The sequence below is a fragment of the Oncorhynchus mykiss genome, chromosome 6 (genome assembly GCF_013265735.2).
Source record: "Oncorhynchus mykiss isolate Arlee chromosome 6, USDA_OmykA_1.1, whole genome shotgun sequence".
Classification (NCBI taxonomy): domain Eukaryota; kingdom Metazoa; phylum Chordata; class Actinopteri; order Salmoniformes; family Salmonidae; genus Oncorhynchus; species Oncorhynchus mykiss.
The window spans coordinates 78,914,821-78,933,379 of NC_048570.1; the positions used below are offsets into that span (position 1 = coordinate 78,914,821).

At 40.6% G+C, this 18,559-nt stretch overlaps 1 protein-coding gene across 7 annotated transcripts; it reads right to left on the reverse strand.

Moving 5' to 3' along the window:
* Positions 1–7,856: 7,856 nt before the first annotated feature.
* On the reverse strand, positions 7,857–16,579 carry LOC110506761 (WD repeat-containing protein 76). 7 transcript variants are annotated; one of them, XM_036981015.1, is made up of 16 exons: positions 16,394–16,579; positions 13,502–13,642; positions 13,271–13,339; positions 12,247–12,339; positions 12,085–12,140; positions 11,681–11,801; positions 11,394–11,495; positions 11,150–11,190; positions 10,828–10,984; positions 10,219–10,377; positions 9,913–10,028; positions 9,723–9,821; positions 9,325–9,477; positions 9,078–9,131; positions 8,696–8,804; positions 7,857–8,465 (listed from the first exon to the last, which is right to left on the reverse strand). In XM_036981015.1, exons 1-16 carry the CDS (start codon positions 16,451–16,453, stop codon positions 8,322–8,324), a joined length of 1,674 nt encoding a protein of 557 aa, XP_036836910.1. In that variant the 5' UTR covers positions 16,454–16,579; the 3' UTR covers positions 7,857–8,321. The 7 variants fall into 7 exon arrangements, with proteins under 7 accessions (XP_036836910.1, XP_036836913.1, XP_036836912.1 ...); XM_036981018.1 differs by lacking the exon at positions 16,394–16,579 and adding an exon at positions 15,104–15,264; XM_036981017.1 differs by lacking the exon at positions 16,394–16,579 and adding an exon at positions 14,722–14,863.
* Between the last annotated feature and the right edge of the window lie 1,980 nt (positions 16,580–18,559).

An 18,559-nucleotide genomic window follows, 5' to 3' on the forward strand; every position in this document is an offset into this window, starting at 1 on the left:
ATTTATTTAACCTTTATTTAACCAGCAAGGGCTCATTGAGATTTGAAATATCTTTTTCAAGGGCATCCTGGCCATGATAGGCTGCACCAAGTATTTTCACAATTAAAGACAGACATGAAAAACTACAAATAATTTAGTAAAAACCATAGAATTCACAGGAGTATAACAAAATCATAAAACAGCTCATTAAAAACAGATATTGGAATCAGCCTCAAAATCCATCATCAGTGATTTATAAACACCAATCAGGACAAGTTCTTCCAGTTTAAAAGTATTTTGTAAGTATTTTGTAAGGCTTCCAAGCAGATGGAGCAGAGTACATTAAAGCCCTTTTACCAAATTCAGTTCAGACATTTGGAACAGTTAGCAGGATAAAGTCCTGCGAATGAAGAGAGTACCAACCACATTTCTAAACAATAAAAATGGCCAAATAAAATGTTAGTAAACCCAAAGTAGCTTTGGGTATAATAGTATACCAGTGAAGGGCCATTGAGCTCTTCCAGCATTTAAAAAATAGTCAAAGTAGTAAACTAGGTGGGGATTTTTATGGTTGTAGCCTCAATGGTGCAGCCCATGCTGGCACAGACACTATGATGGCACAGATATAAAGATGTCTCCTCTATCCATCTATTTTCCTGGCTAGGTTGTTGCTACGGTGGCTCAAGAGGGACAAACAGTAATATTGCCGCTTTTTTTCTTTAGGGAATGTGCGAGCACAGACGTTCGCTTCGGCCAGCCAAGTTCTGCTAGGAGCAAACCAAATCTATGTTTGCGGACGTCTTAAGGGTTAGAGCATTGGGCCAGTAACCTAAAGGTTGTTGGATCGAATCCCCGAGACGACAAGGTAAAAATCTGTCGTTCTGCCCCTGAGCAAGGCAGTTAACCCACTGTTCCCCGGGTGCCGAAGACTTGGATGTCGATTAAGGCAGCGCCCTGCACCTCTCTGATTCAGAGGGGTTGGGTTAAATGCTAAAGACACATTTCAGTTGAAGGCATTCAGTTGTACAACTGACTATGTATCATCCCCCTTTCCTTAACCAGTGCTAGTATAACTTCAGTGTAGTTGTTGTGAATGTATTACAACACTGCCATCTAGAGGTGAAACACTGGCACTAGATCTTCACTTGGGGGTTTTGTATGGCTCTCATTAGACAACATTATAATAACATGACTTGTCTGCCTCAGCCTCCGTACTGAAAAATAATAAACTACATGAAAAGTGCAACTTCAGCTATAACTTTATTTACTTACAAAACAATAGAAAAAGTGTCTTGGCTACCCCGGCGAAACTCGGATGACGCTGGGACAAATATGCGCCACCCTATGGGACTCTCAATCATAGGCAAATGTGATACAGCCTGGATCAGGACCACAATGTTCTGATAAGTCACCAGAATGTCCTGACAAGGTTTTGGGTTAAGGTTAAAGTTATGATTTTGAATAAGAACACATTTTTACTCTCAAATAAGTCCTGGAAATTGACAAAAACAAAGCTGTGTGGCTGCGTGAGATACTGAGAGAGTACGCTCAAAGTTCCACAACTCCACCCAACTTGTCCCCAGCAGCCATCAGCAGACAACTGGGTGGAAGGCAACAGAGAGGATACGACTCTTCACCACCTTAGCTAATCCTCCAATCTCACTCAGCGCCATGCTCTTTGGAGTACTACGGTACCTGGAAACATCCAATGTAATGTCAGCCTGGCACAGGTTAGGGTTTTACACATCTATACATTCAAATCAGTACAGGACGTCCATTAAATACTAATACAATAATGTAGTTTGTCACAGAAAACTTAGAAAAAGGCCAAATGCCTAACCTCCCTAATGAAAAGCAAAAGTGCAAATATGGCAAGCAATAAACTCACTCTATCAGATCCAACTCCTCCTTTTCTTCTTCGATTGAATCCTGTGGAATAAAATAAATAACAGTAAATGATCAGTGAGAAGAGTGAACTGTAAACAGCTCTGAACATACAGTAGAAGATTTGCTCATGATGATGAATAAATGTGCTACCTACCATCATTTAAACTGAAATGATTATAAGCCAAGACCCTTTCAAGTGTGTGTAGTATCTTGGGTTGTGTTTGTAAAGTAATGTCTTGATGGTAGAGTCAGCAATGCACAAGTAAACAGCAGTATGGGCTGACTTCCACAACTTACAGACTGACTACACTGCATGTGTCGCGTGCGCGAGCATTGCAAAATACATTTAGAAATCTATGTTTTTCAATTATTGCACCCACACTGCTTGCGCGCGCCAACAAGTGTCTGTGTTGCCAAGAGCTAAAATAGAAGTCAGTTCTATTTCTGACGCAGATTGCACTGCAAGTCCTGCCTCTTCTCATTGGTTTGTAGAAGCAGATACCCACGTGCCATCGCTTCATGGGCAGCAGGGTAGCCTAGTGGTTAGAGCATTGGACTAGTAACCGAAAGGTTGCAAGTTCATATCCCCGAGCTGACAAGGTACAAATCTGTCGTTCTGCCCCTGAACAGGCTGTTCCTAGGCCGTCATTCCTAGGCCGTCATTGAAAATAAGAATTTGTTCTTAACTACTTGCCTAGTTAAATAAATGATTATACCCGTGTGTGTGTGACTGAAAGACGAATGAGGTCAGTGATGGTTTATGAAAGTTGCCAATCGCAATAGAAAGAGATGAAAAAACCTGGAAGGAGGAGAAATGATTTGTTTGACTGTTTTATGTGTGGATTAATTGGCAGACTAAAGGATCTTGTGTGTTTCAGGTAAAACTCAATGTTTATATCCCAGGACAAATTAGCTAGCAACTGCAAGCTAGCTAAAAATGACAAATTAGCTAGCAAGTGTAAGCTAGCTAGCTAAATTGCCATAAATTTTTATTTTTATTTATGCCAATTTAGCTAGCTAGCTTAATTTGTCATTTTTAGCTTGCTGTTGCTAGCTAATTTGTCCTGGGATATAAACATTGAGTTGTTATTTTACCTGAAATGCACAAGGTCCTCTACTCCTGTAATGTTCGTCATTGGGAGAAAGAGAGGAGGACCAATGCGCAGCGTGGTAAGTGTTCATAGCATTTAATGACGTACTAGAACACTGAACAAAACAATAAATAACTAACGAACAGTCCCGTAAGGTGAAAGACAAAAACACTAAACAGGAAATAAGCACCCACAACTCAAAAGTGAAACCAGGCTACCTGAGTATGGTTCTCAATCAGGGACAACGATTGACAGCTGCCTCCAATTGATAACCATACCAGGCCAAACACAGAAATCCCAAATCATAGAAAAAAGAACATAGACAACCCACCCAACTCACGCCCTGACCATACTAAAACAAAGACATAACAAAAGAACTAAGGTCAGAACGTGACAACTCCGACAATTAATCCACACATAAAACGTGTTTTCTTCTCTTGGCTTTATATTGCGATTGGCTACTTTCATAAATTAGGTGCATTACCGCCGCTGACTTCGTTTGTCCTTCAGTCACCCACGTGGGTATAAACCAATGAGGAGATAGGAGAGGCAGGACTTGCAGCGCCATCTGCGTCATAAATAGAACTGACTTCTATTTAATCCCTTGGCAACGCAGATGCTCGTTGGCACGTGTGAGCAGTGTGGGTGCAATAATTGAATAATATAGATTTCTACATTTATTTTGCAACGCTCGCACACGCGACGTGAGCGGTGTAGTTAGCCTAGAGTGCAAAGCGCAATGCTAAACTTCTCTGGGTTGTTGTCCTGTAGCTATCACAACGCAGCAGTGAAGTTTACCGGAACACATGCAGATACTCTGTGAGGGAATCGTCTTGAATAACGCTCATCTGAAATATCTATGGTTCATCCTGCTGTACAACGCAACGTCATATTGCTGAGTCTCAGTGCAACACAACTGTGCATTCTGCATAATTCAGTCAATTATCTATCTATATACAGTGCAAAGTACAAAGAGATAATTGATGAAAACTTGCTCCAGAGCGTTCAGGACCTCAGACTGGGTCGAAGGGTCATCGACCAAAGTATTCAGACCCCTTCACTTTTTCCACATTTTGTTATGTTACAGCCTTATTTTTTTATTTATTAAAATCCCCCCCCCCCTTATCCCTTATCTGCACATAATGACAAAGCAAAAACAGGTTTCTAGAAAATGTTGCCAATGTATTAAAAATAAAAAACAGCAATACCTTTTTCACATAAGTATTCAGACCCTTTGCTATGAAACTGGAAATTGAGCTCAGGTGCATCCTGTTTCCATTGATCATCCTTGTGATGTTTCTACAACTTGATTGGAGTCTACCTGTGGTAAATTCAATTGATTGGACATGATTTGGACAAGCACACACACACCTGTCTATATAAGGTCCCACAGTTGACAGTGCATGTCAGAGCAAAAACTAAGCAATAAGGTCGAAGCAATTGTCCGTAGAGTTCAGAGACAGGATTGTATCAAGGCACAGGTCTGGGGAAGGGTACCAACATTTCTCTGCAGCATTGAAGGTTCCCAAGAACACAGTGGCCTCTATCATGCTTAAATTGAAGAAGTTTGGAACCACCAAGGCTCTTCCTAAAGCTGTCCGCACAGCCAAACTGAGCAATCGGAGGTGAGGGACATTGGTCAGGGAGGGGACCAAGAACTCAATGGTCACTCTGACACAGCTCCAGAGTTCCTCTGTGGAGAAGGGAGAAACTTCCAGAAGGACAATCAGCTATGCAGCACTCCACCAATCAGGCCTTTATGGTAGTGACCAGACGGAATCCACTCCTCAGTAAAAGGCACATGACAGCCCATTTGGAGTTTGTCAAAAGGTACCTAAAGGACTCTCAGACCATGAGAAACAAGATTCTCTGGTCTGATGAAACCAAGATTTAACTATTTGGCCTGAATGCTAAGCGTCACGACTGGAGGAAACCTGGCACCATCCCTACGGTGAAGCAGGGTGGTGGCAGCATCATGCTGTGGGGATGTTTTTCAGTGGCAGGGACTGGGAGACTAGTCAGAATCGAGGCAAAGATGAATGGAACAAAGTACAGAGAGATTCTTGTTGAAAACCTGCTCCAGAGCACTCAGGACCTCAAACTGGGGCGAAGTGGCCCAGAATGTCCTTGAGTGGCCCAGCCAGGGCCCAGACTTAAACCCGATTGAACATCTCTGGAGAGACCTGAAAATAGCTGCGCAGCAACGCTCCCCATCATACCTGACAAGAGCTTGAGAAGATCTGCAGAGAAGAATGGGAGAAACCACCTAAATACAGGTATGCCAAGTTTGTAGCGTCATACCCAAGAAGACTCTAAGCAGTAATTGCTGCCAAAGGTGCTTCAAGGTACTGAGTAAAGGGTCTGAATACTTATGTAAATGTTATTTTATTTTTTCCAGAATCCGGTTTATGCTTTGTAATTATGGGGTATTGTGTGTAGATTGATGAGGGGAAAAAAACGATGTAATACATTTTAGAATATAACTGTAACCTAACTAAATTTGGAAAAGGTCAAGGGGTCTGAATACTTTCCTGAACGCACTGTGAATATATAAATATATATAAATAAATATATATATATATTCACACTACCGGTCAAAAGTTTTAGAACACGTACTCATTCAAAGGGTTTTTCTTTGTAGAATAATAGTGAAGACTTCAAAAATATGAAATAACACATATGGAATCATGTCGTTACCAAAAAAAGTGTTAAACAAATCGAAACATTTTTATATTTGAGATTCTTCAAATAACCACACTTTGCCTTGATGACAGCTTTGTACACGCTTGGCATTCTATCAACCAGCTTCATGAGGTAGTCACCTGGAATGCATTTCAATTAACAGGTGTGCCTTCTTTAAAAGTTAATTTGTGGAATTTGAGCCAATCAGTTGTGTTGTGACAAGGTAGAACATAGTATACAGAACCCTATCCCTATTTGGTAAAAGACCAAGTCCATATTATGGCAAGAACAGCTCAAATAAGCAAAGAGAAACGACAGTCCATCATTACTTTAATGCATGAAGGTCAGTCAATACGGACATTTCAAGAACTTTGAACGCTTCTTCAAGTGGAGTCGCAAAAAACATCAAGTGCTATGATGAAACTGGCTCCGCCACAGGACCGCCACAGGAAAGGAAGACCCAATGTTACCTCTGCTGCAGAGGATAAATTCATTAGTTACCAGCCTCAGAAATTGCAGCCCAAATAAATGTTTCACAGAGTTCAAGTAACAGACACATCTCAACATCAACTGTTCAGAGGAGACTGTGAATCTGTTTTTCATAGTCGAATTGCTGCAAAGAAAACACTACTGAAGGTAACCAATAATAAGAAGAGACTTGCTTGGGCCATGAAACACAAGCAATGGATATTAGACCGGTGGAAATCTGTCCTTTGTTCTGCAGTCCAAATGGGAGATTTTTGGTTCCAACCGCCGTGTCTTTATGAGACGAGGTGTGGGTGAACACATGGCCGCTGCATGTGTGGTTCTCACCGTAAAGCATGGAGGAGGTGCGATGGTGTGGGGGTGCTTTGCTGGTGACTGTCTGAGATTTATTTAGAATTCAAGGCACACTTAATCAGCATGGCTACCACGGCATTCTGCAGCGATACGCCATCCCATCTGGTTTGTACTTAGCGGGGCTATCATTTGTTTTTCAACAGGACAATGACCCAATGCAACTCCAGACTGTGTAAGGGCTATTTTACCAAGGAAGGTAATGAAGTGCTGCATCAAATGACCTGGCCTTCACAATCACCCGACCTCAACCCAAATGAGATGGTTTGGGATGAGTTGGACCGCAGTGTGAAGGAAAAGCAGCCAACAAGTTCTCAGCATATGTGGGAACTCCAAGACTGTTGGAAAAGCATTCCAGGTGAAGTTGGTTGAGAGAATGCCAAGAGTGTGCAAATCTGTCATCAAGGCAAAGGGTGGCTATTTGAAGAATCTCAAAAGATAAAATATACTTTGATTTGTTTAACTTTTTTGGGGTACTACATGATTCCATGTGTTATTTCATAGTTGTATTCACTATTACTCTACAATGTAGAAAATAGTAAAAAGAAACACCCTTGATTGAGTAGGTGTTCTAAATCTTTTGACCAGAAGTGTATATAACTAAAAATAAACGAACCTTCCCTGTGGCAATTTAAAAAAACATATCCCTCCCCCAAAGTAGTTTCACAACCCTCCACTATTTTGGACCACCCCACCCTAGTCAATTTCAAATTGTCCCTTATCAATGCATATTGTCTTTGCTTGAATTGCCCTGCCAATGCATTGTTCTTCTCAGACCATTTTCAATAAAATTATAGAGACGCTTCTCAGGAACACACACTTTATTTCAAGAGGACAGGCCTTACCATTGCTGAGATCTCAGTAAGTGATGGGAAAGGTTAAAAAGGCCACTCCTTAGGTGTTTGGTGCCGTTGTAGACTGTCTTTTAATTCTTAAATTCAACAAGTTTTGTCAAATATCTAAAGATGGTGCTCAATTGGCGTGACTGTTCTACATCAGCCCTGAAACTAAGATGATTCAAATCAAAGTACAAATGTAATTCAAATGCAAATTAGCCAGTACAGAATACATAATTACAGTAATTTAAGCCCCATAATTGAAGGTAGGGTGGTCATATTATTAACAAAGATTATTGCTTTATCAATTTGAAAACTATTTCTGAAATGACCCCCACAGCCTAACATACACAACACTTCTCACTAAGTCTGAACCGTAACACAGAAACTTACTAGTCTAATAACATAGCTTACTAAGGTAGGCCTACACACTAGTTGGGTTACATTGTAATGTTATTGTTGGTGTTGAGGAAAAACTGCAGAAAATAATTAGCCTAGGCACAGAAGAGTGAGTTGCCTGACATAGGACACATTTTCAACACACTGGTATTTAGCCATGATTTTAATGATTGTAGGGCTGTAGCCACTGAATTCTGGTAGTTTTTATTTGAAAGATTAAAACCATCAATCACAAAATTCACTGCGGGTACAATACAGCCAATGAAAGAGCTAAACTTACATGAAAATCACAACTTCAGCTAAATATAGAAACTAACAAAACATCAACTATTTGATAGAAAACAATGTGCAACAATAGCAAAGGCAGCTTGCAGAAAAAACATGAAAAAAACACCAAACAACTTATTTTGGTCTATTCTAAGCATGTGTTCTGGGCCCGTATCATTAAACATTTTAGAGTAGGAGTGCTGATCTACGATCAGTTGAGCCTTCCAGGTCAAAATGAATAAGAGGGAAGGTACCTGATCCTAGATCAGGACTCTTAGATGTTTTGTGAACAATGGCCCAGGTTTCTCCTCTCAGGCAGCGAACACATACAGGCATCCTGCTCTCAGTCGGTGAAGACGTACAGCCGCCCGGAGGCGTTACCCCCCAGTAGAGCGTTCCTGGTGGGGTGGAAGGCTGTGACTGAGAGCACAGTGGTTATCTCTGGGTCCTGGAAGGAGTGCTGGAGCTGCCCACTCTCATGGAACACCTGGATAGAAAAATGATATACTTTATTGTTCCAGAGGAGAAAATTGTCTTGACACAGTGCCCCTGTATACAAAATATATGAAACGTTACCCATACCATGCATAGCCACATAATCCATAACTTGTACACTGACCTTACACATTCTGTTAGGGGAATAGTAACATGACCTCATATCTTACTTATTGTTGTTGAGGTTCAATGATAGACGTGGGAACAAAGAAGTGCTTATACCTGGACTCTGCGAGGCCGCTGCATGCTGCCCACAACGAAGCAGTCGTCCCTCTTGGGGTCCCACGTCGCTTGCAGCTTGGACAGCCAGCGCCCTGTGTACAAGTTCTGTCTGCAAAGAGGGACAAAGGAAATGGATTCATCAACATTATACAAAGACACTATTACAAATACTTCTGGATTTGCTGGCTGATGTCTATTGGTATAAAGCACACATACTAGAAATAACACTGGCATTGGAGAGTAAACCAATGCAAACAGAGGTTGCAGGATCTTTTCACAATGTTTTTTTATATCATCTTTATTTTGCCATGAGAGATAAAAACTTTCTCAAGAGAGACCTGGTCAGTTTCACTTTCTAAATGTGATAGTATAATGAATTTACTGGATGGAGGTCAGTAGCGGAGCTCTGGAGGTTAGTTCCGAGGTGTCATAAATCCTGAAAAACAAAATATATTTAATTGCTAAACATTTCATGTTTCAAGTATTGGACAATAAGCTTAGTGCAACTTTTAAAACTTATCGTAGCACATAAGCAAATTATTTATTTGAACTTCAGTAATTTTTTAAACATTTTTTATCTCTTTACATATTTTAACGTACTAACATCTTACGGTGGCATGCAGACTCACCTGATGTTGTTGTCTAGGCAGGTGGTCACTACTCTGTTGCCAGTGCCAGGAGAGAAGTAGGCACTTGAGATGCTCTTTGAGTGACCATAGAGCTGGGAGACTGGCTCTGTTGACGACGCCTTCAAACATCGAGCATCGTAAATGCTCACAATACTAGAGAAAAATCAAAACATCAATATCAGTTTTAGCAACATAAAAGATAAATGAAATAGAAAGTGATTTCCTTAATAGGACTATACTTTAAGTAATCATTTTGCAAACTTGACAAAATACATAAATCAACTTATTAAACCATAGGATTGTCTCAAGGCTTGTATAGAGATTGCTTGCCATAATGACATGGGTCAACCTGATTGGCTGACATATTGCACATCATAGCACTGATTCCCATTTTGTACCTGTTCTCAGCCACCATGATGTACTGCTTCTGAACAGGGTGGACGTGAACACAGCGAACCGTCTTGGTATCCAGGCTATGGAGGGACTCATGAGAGGTTCTGAGTAAAACAAGACAGACCAACATTAATAAGGCATTAGCAAGAAGCTTTTGACTTATACAGTCAGAAAATCAAAACGACATTACTTTACCCTGGAGTCCGCCTGTCAACGATGGCAACGTCTCCGTACCAGTCCCCGGTGACCAGCGTCGAACAGTCATGTGACAGGAAGTCAAAGGTTCTCAAGCCATCCTTGATCCGATACACCTAGTTGGAGAAAGGACAGAGATAACGTAACAAAGACCAAACAGGCAATCTAAAGTCTGATATGTGTGTTCAATTCCCACTGGGGTCACATATGAAAATACATGCACTCACCGTTTTATGTTGCTTTGGAAAAGCTTGCTAAAAGTTTGCTAAATGCCATATATTATCATCACTGTATTATGCACGGTACCTCATCAAAAACGGCTTTCTCCACGTCTGTGCTCCGTAGCGTCCCGTCGTAGCTGAGGGTCAACAGGTCTGTAGGATGTGACCTGGAGAAGGCCATGCAGACCACCGGCTGGACGTGTGGCTCAAATAGCAGCACGCCCTCATCCCCCATATCAGAGTCCTGAGGAAACAAACAGCAGCACGCCGTTGTCGTATTCACAACAACTTGGAACTCGGAAACCTCCGACTTCAGCGCGTTCAAAACAACTGGGAACTCGGGGAGAAAAAGAAGAAACAACAACAACTGGGAACTCAGGGAGAAAAAGAAAAAACAACAACAACTGGAAACTCAGGGAGAAAAAGAAAAAACAACTAGCTCCGACTGATTCTTTCTTTGAACGGTCATCCAACTCGGGCCTCTTTCTAGAGCTCCGACCTGAAGATCACTGATGTCATGATTTGACCTTTTATTTTTCTGAATTTCCAGTTGTTTTGAACACAGCAAGAGTCCTGAGGAAACAACAAACGGCAGCACGACATCACCCATACCAGATTCCTGAAAGAACAACAAAACCCAAATAAGCCCAGTCACACTAACTCTACGGCATCCAGTTTCACTCTATGTACTCACGAGGTTCCACAGCCCCACTCCACCCAACTTGTCCCCAGCAGCCATGAGCAGACGACTGCTACACGGGTGGAAGGCAACAGAGAAGATACGACTCTTCACCACCTTAGCTACTCCTCCAATCTCACTCAGCTCCATGCTCTTCAGAGTACTACGGTACCTGGAAACATATCCAATGTAATGTCAGCCTGGCACAGGTTAGGGTTTTACACATCTATACATTCAAATCAATACAGGAAGTCCATCAAATACTACAAATATATACATTTGTCACAGAACGTTAAGAAAAAAGGCCAAATTCCTTAACATTCTAAATGAAACTCACTCTCCCAGACCCAACTCCTCCTTTTCTTCTTGGATTAAATCCTGTGAAATAAAATGAAAAGAACAGCAAAGCTGCAAACAGTTATGCTGAACATAGGACTGAAGAGTTAGCCTGGTCCCAGATCTGTTTGTGCGGTCTTGCCAAATGTTATGGTCATTTTCATGCCAAATGAGTTGGCAAGATCGCACAAACAGATCTGGGACCGTGCTAGAGAAAAGTAGGTCATGGTGAACAAATGTGCAACCTCTGTCCACAGCTTGAGAAGTTCAGGTGGCAGTGAACTATCCTCCTCCATGTTGATTGGCTCCATACTAATGGGACCCTCTGGCTTCCTGGTACGTTCAATCTTTAGCAAATACACATCAACATAAACAAACCATTATCATGAGAAATAAACTAGCGTTTCAAGACTAAAATGGAACAAATGTGAGAAGTAGGCTTTTCTGTGTAGTGAAGTACAATTTCTTAACATAAGAGCATATCCTATTGGTCAGTTACTACGTCGCATTTTGCTATTGGTCAGTCACTTACTCGTTCGACTTCATAATAAATCCTGTGTGGTTCCAGGGGCAGGGGGAGTCGCTCTGCTTCCTTCTTCTGGATTCTCAAGGACTTGGTGCGAGGAGGCAGTATCTCTGTCCAGGCTACCTTACTGTAGTGAGCCAAGACATTAGTTACATTGCGTTAGAAACAGAAACGAGTCACACTGACATTCTCTATCCAAGCTGGCCATAATAAATACATTCTGTATGCCATACGTTACAGAAGCTCATATGAGCCTTATGTCCTAAAGGGTTTGGGTATGTATAACGGAAGCTCATTCACTTTGTACTGAGACCTAATTCGATTGACCAATGTAAGCACATACATGGTACACAGGAAACATTGAAGTAAATATTTTCAGTCATTGGTACAGATGTTGAATCTGTCATTACTTGTTCTGTCTCTTGAGACCTCGCTGTGTTTTTTCTGGTTTCAAATCCTGCTTGGCCTATTGAGGAAACAATAATATATGTTATTCATTTCACCACACAAGGAGTTTCAGTAAAATATGCATAAGTAGATACCAATTAAACTCTGTTCTTCAACAAACTAACCTCAAGCAGTTTTATGGAGGACAGGAACACTTGGTTTTGTCTGATATTTTCCAACCGTTCCAATTCATATATCGATAGACTTCCAGGTTGCATCTGAAATGTAAAAACAAAGAGTAAAGTGAGATCACCAACAGGATTGTATTCATTTGTGCAGTTTTCAAATGTCTCCTCTTGGATCCACAGACGTTTCACAGTATTGTTATAGCCCTGAACTAGCTCACCTGATCGCCTAAACAAGGGTCGTGTCCTCTGCTCAGATGTTGATGATGTATGCCACAACACTTGGATCGGTATTTTACATATCACCTAACAACATAATGTTGTTATAGCTATCTGGTGTCCGACGGCAGCCGATGACGTGGCACACAACCATTGGTTGATGCATGCAACGTCTGAGCAGGGGAACATGACCATTGGCTTGATCATTTGTTGACAAGTTGAACCGGGTGTGCCAGCCCAGGAATAGTTAAAATACGTGGAATACCTGGGGGTCGCAGAGGAGATGTTTGAAAACCTCTGCATTAGTCCAAATGTAACATATGAACCTGGGTCTACCACGGGAGAAACCAACGTCTTGACCATTAGACCAAGAGGAAATTCTCTATTGGCACTAGAACCGACTGATTTTGAAGTCGCAGGTGGGGCTACCTATCACGTGGCCATGAGCAACCATGACCGAGTCAAGTCCGCTACAGTCACCCCCTTTGATCTCCTGCCCCACGACAGATCGGGCCGTTAGACCAAGAGGAAATCCCCCATTGGCCTGAAGACTGAAATAGATTGAAGTCGCAGGCAGGGACTACCCATCACGTGACCTTGAGCAACCATGACCGACTCATGTCCTCTACACATACGCCATAGCAAACATTTAGCAACGGAAAAGAAAAACAAGCATTTTTTATTGGACTTGGAGGTAGTCTCTCCCTGTTTCAATACTATGCAATCAGTTCCCTTTCGTTTGGTGCCTAATGAAACATGACACCTAGGTTATTTGGCCTAAATACTGTGTGTAATGAACACTTACATCCTTGTCTTCCTTCTCGTCTTTGACTTTTTCAATTCTTTCTTCCACTTTCAAATGAAGTGTTTTTCTCTGAGACAAATTGCATTTAAATTGTGAAGTACTAGCATTGCCCAGTTATAGCGCATAACACACACAATTGAGACAAACGATCATGCATGCATACATCCACTGAACTTGCACTTTGGAATTGCATCATGGATCAGTGGTCATCATATGGGTGGACACACTAACCTTTCTTTTCGTTCCTTGATTTTCTTTGAAGCTGGGATTTGGTACCAGTACTTCATCTGGGGTGAATTTCTTGGGTTTGCACCCATCTTTTGCTGAATGGAGTACAGGGACAACATTCTCGGTGTTCGCTGGCTTCATTTCCTGCAATTAATGTTGGGATGCATTTCAATTTGGTAATGACTTAAACAGGTTTATAATTTATCATAAACTTAGCACAGTGGTATCTTCAGCTAGATAGCTCCGACAATGCTGGAGGTCCGGGGAAGAATGCTAGTTAGGTGCCCAAGGAAACTTCAGGTGCACATGGGCGGGGAATTTACAATACTACAGTAATGTGACAGCATAAAAAGTCATCTCAGAACTCGGAAACATATCTCGCATGAGCGCTAGCAGAGACGAAGATGGGGCATCACTAGCTTCTATAACCACAAAGTTATAATATCTGTCCATTTCTACAATTTATCTTCTTAAAATTTGATTTTAAAACTAACCTTAACCATGGACTGCTAACCTCATACCTAACCTTAAAATGATGACCGAAAGCACATTTTTGTAGCCAATTTTGAATGTGGCTGTGGATCCTGACTGGAATCTAACTTTGTAGCTAAAGAAGCTAGTGGAAACCACGGATGGGCGAATAGACGTTCGTCAGTAGTTACTACAGCCACAAAGGTCAATTCACCATCATTTCAGGTCATTTAATGCTTAAAAACAAAACACATATGAATAAGATATTCGGCTACAGAATTGTTATTTCTTATCGATCTCTACAGTTTACATCCAAAAACAAATTATGTGAAATGACGTAAACAAATACGGAGTTACTGGCTAACTGCACTGGCTAGAATAGCTAACGAACTAGCTACGGTCGCTGCGCACATGACCTCGATGAACCACCAAAGGCAAACCCATTTCTGTTACAAATTGAGTAAAGGGCAGGTAGATGGTTTTTCGTGCCCAAAGTTGACCTTTAAAATCTTATTTTAAACATAACATTAGCAGCAATGCTAACCTTAAAAACAAAAAGCGATTATTATTTGCACGGTATTATTCTGACTGTGCTATCTAGTGGAAACACAAATAGTCAGCGATAGATCGTCTTTGGCGCTAGTCAGCTGCTTCTCGATGTCTGTTGAGGAGAGACAAGTTAGATAAGACAAGCATGCTGGTCCTAGGTCTCGTTTTAGTGGTTATGGTACATTACAGTTATTGCAACCTACCATTTAATTGATCTCCACTCACCCAGGGCACCAGTCCATGCATAACTAACCCAATGTTTGTACAATTAAGTTATGATTGCTTTGCGTCTATGAATGGGGTAAGATATACTGTAGCGCCTTTTAACGATATATTCGAATGTAACCGCTGAAAACATACTGAAGGGTTTGCAATAGATAGCTGCTATATATTAGCTCTTGCAAACCCTTCTCTGTGTAGTGTTTTCAGCCGTTACATTCGCCCACTGTTGGCTACATCCAAACTACAATGCTGATATGTTTTAATGTTTAGAAACTTCAATAATCTTAGCTCAAAGCGGTTTTCGGAACATATGCTCCTTATCTTTCGTGAAGCGAGAAAGCTTCTTTCATGAAAAATACACACCTTACTGTAGCAGTTTGGAACAGATCCACAAGCTGTGTGCCTCTAGTTAAACTTGAACACGAGAGTTAATTAGAACCTGTGTCTTCCATAAATAAGTGATGTAACATGGACATGTGGCTGTGTGGGAACACTAACCCTTTGAAGGTGTGTTATAATTTAAATTGTATTTTTTTTTTCTTTCTTGCCGATATGAAATATACGTTCCTTGTGTTTTCAGAAACGTACCGCAAGCGATGAGTTAATGTTTAGAGCAAGTGCTGAGGCTCTTAACAAAACACCCCCTGTCCGAAGATACTACTGTCATCAATAGGCGCTAAATCAGTTACCTCTGAATCAGTAGCTAAGTAGGTTTAACATTGACCTAGGTATTTGACAAAAGCAATATGTAGCAACAAAAAAAGTGTAATGGAAACGGAAGATGGGAGACATTATCTAAACATTACATTTTTATCCATTGGACTGGGGTGGATTTTTAATCTGTCAAACTTTCTTTATTGCATTCTATCCATGCAGGTTTTTGCGGGCTACCTGCAGTTGTGTAAAGTACTTAAGTAAAAATACATTTAAAGTAGTTTGGAGTATCTGTACTTTACTATTTGTATTTTTGGCAACTTACCGAACTACATTCCTAAAGAAAAAGTGTACTTTTTACTCCATACATTTTCCCTGACACCCAAAAGTACTCGTTACATTTTAACAGGAAAATGCTCAAATTCACACTTATCAAATGAACATCCCTGGTCATCCACTCTGGTCTGGCAGACTCACTAAACACAAATGCTAAGTTTGTAAATTGTGTGAGTGTGCCCTTGGGTATCCGTCAAAGGTTGAAGTAGAAATGATTTATACATTTACTATTTATACTTAAGTACATCTTAGCAATTACATTTACTTTTGACACTTAAGTATATTTAAAACCAAATACTTTGACTTTCACTTGGGTCATTTTCTATTAAGGTATATTTGCTTTTACTCAAATATGACAATTGAGTACTTTTTCCACTACTGGCTACCTGGGACATGAAACAGATAGATGGGAAGGCATCTGCCTAAATGGGTAATGGAAACGCTTCAAAAACTACATTTTTATTCGACAGACGTGACGTCATTACGTTCAGCTGTTTAAGTCGACACCCTAGCAGGCAATTGTCGCATCTATTTTCTACACGAACTCTAAATGTTAACAAAAAATATCACTGGACAAGTTAATGGAAACAACTTGTGACTCACTAGCAATATTTCATGGGTAGTTGTATATGGATAGTTCTATGCGATGGTCCTTAATCTTACCTGCAATATGTAGTACAATTTCACAAACGCGTTCGGAAGATTTGGTTCTTCCGAAACCATCAGGCAAACCGAGTCGCAGATATTTAGCTTGCAAGCTAAGTTCGAAAAGCTGTTTGTTTTCTTGAATAACCTAGTTGATGTATCCTGCACCACAGGAAAAACCCTTTCCCGCCACGATGGTGTTTTGTAACAAACCCCTCCCCTTTGTTGTGCAAGATAATTCACAGCAGCTGATTGGTTACTATATTTTTTTATAACAGAGAAGACACATCGCTTGGGGCACATTTGTTTATAACAAATTAACCAGGGATCATTATAATTTTGCTTTTCATGTGCCAATGGCTTTGGGGGTATAGCTCTTAGGAATGAATATATATATATAACACATGGAATCATGTAATAACCAAAATAGTGTTAAACAAATCAAAATATATTTGAGATTCTTCAAAATAGCCACCCTTTGCACACTCTTGGCATTCTCTCAACCAGCTTCATGAGGTACCTGCAATGCATTTCAATTAACAGGTATGCCTTCTTAAGTTAATTTGTGGAATTTCTTTCCTTCTTAATGCATTTGAGCCAATCAGTTGTGTTGTGACAAGGTATGGGTGTTATACAGAAGATAGCCCTATTTGGTAAAAGACCAAGTCCATATTATGGCAAGAACAGCTCAAATAAGCTAAGAGAAACAACAGTCCATCATTACTTTAAAACATGAAGGTCAGTCAACCCTGAATGTGCAGTCTCAAAAACCATCAAGCACTATGATGAAACTGGCTCTCATGAGGACTGCCACAGGAAATGAAGACCCAGAGTTACTTCTGCTGCAGAGGATAAGTTCATTAGTTACCAGCCTCAGAAATCGGCAAGTAACTGCACCTCAGATTGCAGCCCAAATAAATAAATGCTTCACAGAGTTCAAGTAAACATCAACTGTTCAGATGAGACTGCGTGAATCATGCCTTCGTGGTCAAATTGCTACAAAGAAACCACTACTAAAGTACATCAATAAGAAGAGACTTGCTCGGGCCAAGAAACACGAGCAATGGACATTAGACTGGTGGAAATCTGTCCTTTGGTCTTTAGTCCAAATTGAAGATTGTTGGATCCAACCACCGTGTCTCACACGCAGAGTAGGTGAATAGATGATCTCCCCATGTGTGGTTCCCATTGTGAAGCATGGAGGATGAGGTGTGATGGTGTAGGGGTGCTTTGCTGGTGACACTGTCTGTGACTTATTTTGAATTCAATGCACACTGAACCAGCATGGCTACCACAGCATTCTGCAGCAATACGCCATCCCATCTGGTTTGCGCTTAGTGGGAATTTGTTTTTCAATAGGACAATGACCCAAAACACACCTCCAGGCTGTGTAAGGGCTATTTGACCAAGAAGGAGAGTGATGGAGTGCTGCATCAGATGACCTGGCCTCCACAATCACCTGACCTCAACCCAATTGAGATGGTTTGGAATGAGTTGGACCGCAGAGTGAAGAAAAAGCACCCAACATGTGGTCAGCATTTGTGGGACCTTTTTCAAGACTGTTGGAAAAGCATTCCAGATGATTACGTCATGAAGCTGGTTGAGAGAATGCCAAGAGTGTGCAAAGCTGTTATCAAGGCAAAGGGTTGCTACTTTGAAGAATCTAAAATATATTTGGATTTATTTAACACTTTTTTTGGTTACTATATTACTCCATATGTGTTATTTCATAGTTTGTCTTCACCATTATTCTACAATGTAAAAAATAGTACAAATAAAGAAATGGGTAGGTGTGTGTATATACAGACTGGTACTATATATATATATATATATAAATATTACAAAACTACATGCAAAAAAAGTAACCCTCAGCAGCATCAGTCTAATATACACAAAATATGCCTAGTACAAACCTCTAAATACTAACCAAAATGTCAAATCAAGAGAAGCTAAAATATTGGTGATGCTTCCTAGTACTAATCACTAATCTCTAATCTCTTACACATTCAACTGAAGCAATATGTGGCTACATAAGCACACGATTCAAAGACTCTCACTACCCAGTCGTTGCCTACTAACTAACCATGACCAGCCACTTACCATATACAGTACAAACCTTCATAATATGATCCAGTTACAATTCATTTAAAATAAGTAACTTGTAAAATGTAAAACTCACATTGT